Below are 9,189 nucleotides of genomic sequence, written 5' to 3'. Positions count from 1 at the left end.
AGCATTTCAATGCAAAATTTACACAAACTTTATCGTGTTTGTTACACTGCTTATAAAAAGACCGATTCAACTGACAAATATTTCTGCAAGAAAATTTGAAACTAGTATCAATTTTTCGAGTTGCATACCACCTGTTTTTGACTTCTCGACACAAAAGAAGTAGATAAGAGCAGATGATGCTAATTAGCTGATCTTTTCATGGTTTTTTTGATCTTATATTGTTGAATTCTCAAAGGGTGAAGAGGAAGATGAAGAGGGGGGTAGATGAGAACAATAAGGGCCCCATGTTTCCAAGACTCCATGTAAATGATACCGAAAAAGGAGGACCACGAGCTCCTCCGAGGAACAAGATGGCTTTATATGAACAACTTACTATACCCTCACAAAGGCTTAGCGGTGGCGAATTGTTTCCATTTAAACCCACTTCAACCGTCAATTATCCTCTGCCACCATCATCTTCTTCCCAAGTGAGTTAAAAATAACTCCATAACTTATAACATCTCTTTAATAGTCTAATCTAAGTGATTATTGCATGATTGTAGGGTGAAATGAGTGGAAGGGGTTCGTTTTTCCCACTTTATCAAACTCCTTTGCCACATGTAGCTGATAAAATTAACATGAATCGGTATTCTGACTCAAACAATCAACTTGTGCAACGAGAGCAGAAAAAGAAACAAGAAGATGATGACTTTAGGGTCCCTATCTTTGTTCAACAATCTGGAATAAACCCTGATTGTAATGGGAATCATCAAAACAAAAACAATGAAGGCCTCTCCCCATCCAGTTCAGCCTTTTCATGTCGTTTCACAAACATCCAAAGAAATAACTCTCAAGACCTACCCAAAGCCGCCTTAAATCAATCATCCAAACCAATTCAATTAAAGGAAGCAAATGGTTCTTCAAGTTTTGATCACAAAAATGCTTTAAATAATTCTATCAGATTACAACGTAATGGGAATTCACGGGAAGCAGACAATAATAATAGTGTCTTAATTGAGACTATTAGGACTGTGGGATATGGGAATTCATTGTTGCCCATAAGGGATGTTCAACAAGAAGTGTTGAGAATTCCTAATGATCTTATTAATGGTGATGTTGTCTCTGAGACTTCAATGGTTGATTATGTATCTGGAGTTGATATTTCTCCCGATGATGTTGTTGGAGTTATTGGCCAGAAACATTTTTGGAAGGCAAGAAGAGCTATAGTCAAGTAAGTGCTTTTCTTTTTCTTTCCCTTTCCCTATTCTTGTTTGTTATTTGGATCTTCGGAAAATAAGATCATCTAGGTTTTGTTTGTTTTCTCTTTGATGTACTGGACATGTTAAGGTTCTACATGTACATATGAAACAATGGAAAAAAAGTATCCCTTTATCTTGACGTTAAAGATTTGAATATATATATATATATATATATATATATATATATATATATATATATATATATATATATATATATATATATTATATACACATGTATTGTTAAATTACATTTACAGAAAAATCATGGATATCGTATAAACATGTCAAAATACCTTTCAAGATGGAATTTGAATTACATTCATCTATTGAGTTTTGCTTTTTTGTATTGTGTGGTATTTGCAGCCAACAAAGATTATTTGTTGTTCAACTGTTTGAGCTACATAGGTTGATAAAGGTACATACATACGATCATATACGCATACATTAGCAATTTAACAGTGTTGAGGGTTTTGACTTTTGGTCAGAAAGTTAACCATATAATATAATGCCAATAGGTTCAGAAACTAATTGCAGGATTACCTCAACCAATGGTCGAAGATGAAGCATTCATAGGAAAACCACAAAAAGTTTCTCCAATTCCTGTAGACTTTGTCCTGAAATCATCCACACACATAATACCAAACATCAAAGATTACCATGAAAACCCAAAGGAGGACACGAGGGAATTCTCAGCTGAAAATGATTTTGAGAAGACGCACATACAAACATCTCTTTCTTTTGTCCAAAACAACAGTGGACCCAGGGCCATGTTTTCAGGGTACCAATCGTTACCACCATCTGACCCAAGAATGTGTCCGTGGGGCCTGACTCATCAACATCATCCACCTGGACATCAATGGCTAATTCCCGTTATGTCCCCCTCTGAAGGACTTATTTACAAACCTTATTACCCTGGAGCACCACCACCCATGTTTGGTAACTATGTATTTATAAAAAAAAAATCTTATCTTTACTTTTTATTAAAAAAAAAATCTAAAATATATGGACATATATGTTGATATCAGGTCAAAACATGGTCAACCATGGGGTTCCACAACAGCCTCATTACCAATGGCCTACCGGGTTCGTTCCTCCACCGGCCCATGGTTACTTCCCGCCTTATGGCATGACAGAAATTAACACATTTGGATATGGTGGTGAGGATATGAATATGAACCACCCCCAAACAAGGTACAAGTCAGTAGATGCGTGCAACAATAATAGTGAGGTACAAGTGAGTAATGCAAGTAGTTTTTCAAGTGATAGATTAGAAAAACCATATGTCCTTCCTTTTTTCCTCATGTGTTCTCCAACAGTTGAGGGGGAGGGGAGTCGTGTTATAAGAGTTGTACCTCGTAATGCACAGTTGGCGAATGAGTCGGTGGCCCGCATTTTTCAGTCTATACAGGATGAGAGAAAGAGATAGGATCCGGTTTAAAGTGGTTTTCGAATTTGGATGGTTGGATGTTGTGCTTTTTCTTTGGATGTAGTACATGTTTTCAATGCAGTTTTGGAGTTACATATATATAAATGATACATGTTAAATGTTATATTACGCGAGGTGATAGAGGTTAAATAATAGCGATGAATGTTATGTGTCATTTGTTTTAGGTTAGTTAATGAGTTATGACATTTTACAATCAATGTAATTGGGAAAATAGATGAATACATGATTGTATGCAAAATGGTTTGTAGAATGTTATTGTATAACATTTTTATTTTTTTGTATAGTTTTGTTAATTTGAAACATGATTGGTCAACGACTTATAAACTTGGTTCCATTATGTATATGAGTTGACAATTGATATATATATATATATATATATATATATATATATATATATATATATATATATATATATATATATATATATATATATATAAATCAGTAACTTTTTACGTGCTATCGATTCTGCAATCCAATATCAGACAACGAAAAGTTTTAGATATGAAGCAAATTCTCGAAGAGAATCTCCAATATTTTGTGTGTTAGGTATGACTATCTTTATATGGTGGTAAATTCTAAAATATAATTAGTTTTGCGAGATCAAAATTATAATATTTAATTATATTTTTATGGTGATAAATCTTTGAAACGCTTTCAATTCTTATTGGGTTTAAGATACCAATCCAATTCGAACAAATCAATTTAGTTACAAACATCGACTATATTGGATATCTAATCACAATTTTACTGGATATGTTTCAAAATTTTAAAATCCAAGTGGACTAGATCAATTTTTGATAATTCAATAAAATCCAATCGGTAATCAAACCAATCTCACGTTCACCAAACTGGATATTCAATATTATCATCCAATAAATAATTAATTATCATCCAATCGTAATATCTAACTAATATTATTTAATAGATATCCATTCACCATCCAATTGAACTTCAAAAGTTAAATGACTTTTTCTACAATATTTTGATCGAACTTTGAACTTTGGTCATTTAAATTGAAGTATCATTTACTAGTCTTATTTAGAATTGTCAATTGTGTATGGTTTTAGTTTTACTTATCATAATCATATTTGAATGTTATTATATAAAAATTGTATCAGAGTTGATTGAATAATGGATAAAACCAATCCAATCCAATATATAATTGGATTGGTTCAATTGCATATAACGAATGGTACTGGATCTGCCGTCAAATTTAACATCCAAAGAATAACTGAATTTGAATTGGTTCCATTGATATTCAATGGATTTGAACGGATAATCACCTCTAGTTTATGACATAAATAGATAACAAATTATCTTAATTTTTTTTTTAAATTAATATTCAACTAAATAAACATTGTCTAAATAACAAACTTATATTTTTGTTTTTAAAAACCATTGTAACATTGACTACGATGGTTATTTAAAAATAAAAATAAAAGTTTGTTACATTTTAAAAAAGTTTAGTACGATTGTATTTTTAAAACGATTTAGATAGTTTTTTTCTACCCATTTTAACATGGAATGGTAGGGTTTCCCAAACTACAATGGACATTTACAAATAAAAATAAAAGTTTGTTACCTTCTGAAAACTTTTAGTTAGATTTTATTTTTAAAATGATAAGATAGTCTGTTATCTCATTAAGTCGTTATGCCTAAATCATATTTAGGTGTTTTCGTGTTAGGAAATGAATCATCATAAAAACTAATATATCAATTTCATTACACACACAAACACACACACACACACACACACATATATATATATATATATATAGAGAGAGAGAGAGAGAGTTTGTGTGTGTGTGATCCTCCATGATTGAAAGAAGAAAGTATAATATGGTGTATCATGGGTTTTGAAATCCAAATCCTAATCCTAAATAGGTCTTACTGAAGCTTGTGAACGATTAATACAAACGCTATTTAGATGATATGCTTCGAAGATGTGTAATGTATCAAGATTTAGGTTATGTTTGTTTTTTCTAAAAAACATCTTCTAACAATTTATTGTTGCGCCACGCAACATACACGCAACACTTGACAATTTGCTTCAAACCTCTTTACGTCTTAATTTAAATTATTGCAGTAGTCTGCAGAGGTTAAAAAACAAACAAACCTTTTATAATACGTTGCAGCCATTTGGTTATTCTCTTATGCTACATAGGGTTGTAAAGGTGGTCTGTAGACTTCAAACATTTTTGCTTCGAAAAACGAACGACACCTTATTTGTCTATTTATTTATTAGATTTATTTGTCTATTTATTTATTTATTAGATTAGATTAGATGTAAATATAACCAAACAATTTTATTTTCACACAACGCCACGTTATACATCTAATTTTAGTATTATATATAAGAGTGTTAAGTTATCTACTTTTACATAGGTTAAGAAAAAAAGCATCCGAAACCAAAGTTATGATTTTCAAGTAACGATTATCAAGTAAAAAAGTTAATTAAGAAAAAAAAACTGATAGAAAAATAAAATTTCTATTTTTCCAAATGGGTTCGAAAATAGGAGCCCACTTCAGTTTGGGCTTAAAGCCTGTTCCATTGAATACCCTAATTATATAAGCGTTTCATCAATGTAATTGCATTCTCGATGCGACGTCGCCAGCAGCAGCAGCAGAACAGCGATTGTGGTGAGTATTTTGTGTTCCTTGTGTCATTTTTCTCTCCGATCTAGGTTTTTCAGGTTTCGCTTCCTTTATTGTTTCTTATTCTGATTTGATTAATTTTTGCTGGTAGTGAAGATTACATTACGTTTAGGTGAAAGCCAAGTTTTCTGTAAAATTACCCAATGAACTAGTGCTACACATAGGTATACAAAATTACCTTCCTTTATAGTGGAAGCTTGATTTACCCTACAAATCGATAGAAACTAAATTAGATTTGTACCTACGTAGGTAGGCGTCAATCTGATGAATACATTAGTAAACCCTAAGTTTTTAACCGTAAATTCATTGTAATTTGTATTTTCAACAGGATTTTGCAAGGAGACCTGAGTTTTCTTCATCCCATTTACACTACCAACGAAAATGGCAACCCAATTGAGCAAAAAGCGAAAGGTAGCTCTCATTAATCACTGTCAGAAGTTGAATTTGTATATATTTTTCGTAGATTTTTGAGTGATCTGTTTTCGTAAACCAGTTTGTAGCTGATGGTGTGTTCTTTGCTGAACTGAATGAGGTCCTAACAAGGGAACTTGCAGAGGATGGTTACTCTGGTGTTGAGGTTAGGGTTACCCCAATGCGCACAGAGATCATCATCAGAGCCACTCGTACTCAAAACGTTCTTGGTAAAGTTGTAATCACATTACTTTTAATCTATTTGCACATTTACAGGATCCATATATGCTTAGTGAACCTAATTTTTCAGGCGAGAAAGGAAGAAGAATAAGGGAGTTGACCTCACTTGTTCAGAAGCGATTCAAGTTCCCAGAAAACAGTGTGGAGCTTTATGCTGAAAGAGTTAACAACAGAGGGCTTTGTGCCATTGCCCAGGCTGAATCATTGCGTTACAAGCTTCTTGGAGGCCTTGCTGTCCGCAGGTTTGTGCACATTATAAAGTTTCAAACTTCTTCCACTTATGCTTCATCTCTGTTTCTCATAAGCTAATTCAACTGTTTTCAGGGCTTGCTATGGTGTTCTGAGATTTGTGATGGAAAATGGGGCAAAGGGTTGTGAGGTAAGTAAACTTTTTTGTTAGTTTAATAGTTTCAGTTTTAACACAATCGACCACTTTCAGGTGATTGTGAGTGGGAAACTTAGGGCTCAGCGTGCGAAATCAATGAAGTTCAAAGATGGATACATGGTGTCATCTGGTCAACCTGTGAAGGAATACATTGACTCTGCAGTAAGACACGTGCTTTTGAGACAGGTAAGAGACTGCAAAAGACATGGATACCCTTGTGATTTGTCATATACGTTACATAGTAGATACCATTAAATAAGTTGTAGTAATTATTGTGTTTGTGTTGTTGACAGGGTGTTCTTGGTATCAAAGTGAAGATCATGCTTGACTGGGATCCTACTGGAAAGCTTGGGCCAAAGACACCTTTACCTGATAATGTTATAATTCACATGCCTAAGGATGATGTTGTTGTCCATCCACCAAAAGAGGTGGAGGAATACAGGCCACCACTTGTGATTGCTGATGAGCCTATTCCAATGTCTGTTCCTGTTGGTGTTTAAAGCAGCATGAAATGAGAGAGATGATAGTTGTATGTTTGAGCAGATACAGACAGTATCTGAAACTTTTGCTAAGATAATTTTTCTTTCTAGTTTTCATATGTTTTGAGGTTGATGGAATTCTCATGTCTATTCAAAATTTTGTACTCTTCTTCAAATATGACCTTTTTACTTTCTAGTGTATTGTGATTAAGTGATTACTAATGCATATATGGGTATAGCCTTCGGCTCTAGGTGGAGGTGAACAGAAGACCTATGCATGACCTATAATGGGCTAACTCAATCAGCGCTGAAGTATCCGCTATTCCAGTTTCATCTATAATGGGTTACTTCTATATTATTATTGTTATTGATATAATTAGCCCAATTTTTGGTTATAATAAACCCAGATACCCAATAAACCATATATAAAACCTAATTAGAAAGTAAAAAAGCCGTTGTTTTCATTCTTCATCGCTCTTTCTGTTTTGGTTTATTTCTTTGATGTTGTGCATATTTGGACCAATTTGTGTTTTTATCAAATTTGGAAGCAAACCGGTGGAACCATTTTAGTTTGTCTGAGTAGACGTTTTTAGTCATGGGTTTTCAATTTTGTCTAATTATTGTGAAATTGGCAATTAATTACGTGATAAGTTTCACTAAAATGTGTTTTTGAATATGGGTTATTAGTTAATTTGTTAGCATGTTAGGAATTACGATGTAATGTGAATTTATGATCTTAAATTTTGTGAAATTAATCTGTTAATTTGTGTCATTTTTACAAGTTTTTTTGCTTTTACGATATAAATTCTGTACAGATTTATAATATTAATACTCTAATATATATATATATATATATATATATATATATATATATATATATATATATATATATATATATATATATATATATATATATATATATATATATATATATCTTAAATACCTTATAAATCATTTTTGGTCAAATGCTGAATTTTAAGTCGTACAAACATACAATGTATTTGTACAATCAATTTATGCATTACAAAAACAGTAGAATACATATGGTCAACACTTGAAAATGTCAAATTTCTTATTCCCTATTCTTAGGCTATTTTGACCCGGTTTCTCCGTATTTCCCCAAATCTCGCAATTTCTGTTCATAAATCTTGGATATATATCGCTGACGTTTTCATTTCTAGGGTTTAGTTCATCTTTCAACATTCAACCACCATTATCATATCCGTCACGTGGCGCGGGTAAACGGCTAGTATATATATAGGGTTATGTTCTAATTTTGTGAGACCGTGAGACGTATTTTTTTATTATTATTTTTAGTTAATTCAAGTGCCGAAAATAATATTTAAAAAAAAATATTTGGATTTTTCCATTTATTTTGAATTTTAAAAATATTTTTTATAATATGTACAATGTAATATTCTATTAGAATATTTCACGTATTTTAAAAAAAAACGATTTTTTTTTTATTTTTTATTTTTTATTTTTTTTGGTTAATTCAAGTTTCGAAAATAATATTCAAAAAAAAGAATTTTTAGATTTTTCCTTTTCCTTTTTTTTTTTTTTTTTTTTTTTTTTTTTTTTTTGCATTTTAAAATTACTTTTTAGAATATGTACAGTGTAATATATTCTATTAGAATATTTCACGTATTTTTTAAAAAAAAACGGGATTTGTTTTTAATTTTTTTTTAGTTAATTCAAGTTCCAAAAATAATATTTTAAAATTTTTTTTTTGAATTTTTTCCATTTATTTTGCATTTTTAAATTATTTTTAGATTTGGTTTCACGGTCTCACAAAATTAGAATGATTTCAAATGAACCTGAACACACACACACACACACACACACACACACACATATATATATATATATATATATATATATATATATATATATATATATATATATAAGAGAACTATAATTAACCAAGGAACCAATCGTGAGCATCGAAAATCATAAAGATCAATGGCCAAGAAAATAGATGTAAACTTTTACATTGGACGCACACACACCGGATTATACCAAAAAATCCAACATATACAAAAAAACCCACCACTTTTTTTCGTTTTAATTTTTTATAGGCCATGTTTTTTATCAAAAAAAAAAAAAAAAAACCCTAATATACCGTTGTTCACGATTTTTCGTTCTTTTTCCATAGAGATCCATGATGATATATAAAAAACGAACTTTTTTTTTCGAAAAAAATCCACTTCATTTTCTTTAATGAAAAAGGTTAAGGTTTATTTTTATAGAAAAAAATAATAAATATATCAAAATTCATATTTTTTGTACTTTTTAAACATAGATTCATATTCATATTAAAAAAAACGATACTTC

General features: G+C 31.1%; 2 protein-coding genes across 3 annotated transcripts; both read left to right on the top strand.

Annotated features, from left to right (window-relative positions):
* The first annotated feature begins 238 nt into the window (after nt 1-238).
* On the top strand, nt 239-2,666 carry LOC145035269 (protein EARLY FLOWERING 3-like). The gene is made up of 5 exons (XM_078983842.1): nt 239-467; nt 543-1,210; nt 1,602-1,653; nt 1,754-2,174; nt 2,264-2,666. Exons 1-5 carry the CDS (start codon nt 249-251, stop codon nt 2,662-2,664), a joined length of 1,761 nt encoding a protein of 586 aa, XP_078839968.1. The 5' UTR covers nt 239-248; the 3' UTR covers nt 2,665-2,666.
* A 2,550-nt stretch (nt 2,667-5,216) lies between these two features.
* LOC145034808 (small ribosomal subunit protein uS3z-like) lies at nt 5,217-7,051 on the top strand. 2 transcript variants are annotated; one of them, XM_078983325.1, is made up of 8 exons: nt 5,310-5,325; nt 5,437-5,504; nt 5,669-5,751; nt 5,834-5,981; nt 6,062-6,233; nt 6,316-6,370; nt 6,431-6,562; nt 6,670-7,051. In XM_078983325.1, the coding sequence occupies exons 3-8, from the start codon at nt 5,722-5,724 to the stop codon at nt 6,874-6,876; spliced, it is 744 nt and encodes a 247-aa protein (XP_078839451.1). In that variant the 5' UTR covers nt 5,310-5,325; nt 5,437-5,504; nt 5,669-5,721; the 3' UTR covers nt 6,877-7,051. The 2 variants fall into 2 exon arrangements, with proteins under 2 accessions (XP_078839450.1, XP_078839451.1); XM_078983324.1 differs by lacking the exon at nt 5,437-5,504 and having other exon boundaries at nt 5,217-5,325.
* The last annotated feature ends 2,138 nt before the right edge of the window (nt 7,052-9,189 follow it).

Source organism: Lactuca saligna, chromosome 3 (assembly GCF_052625555.1).
Source record: "Lactuca saligna cultivar CGN05327 chromosome 3, ASM5262555v1, whole genome shotgun sequence".
Lineage (NCBI taxonomy): Eukaryota > Viridiplantae > Streptophyta > Magnoliopsida > Asterales > Asteraceae > Lactuca > Lactuca saligna.
The sequence above is the reverse complement of the archived record's forward strand: the minus strand, read 5'-3'. Positions and strand labels throughout refer to the sequence as shown.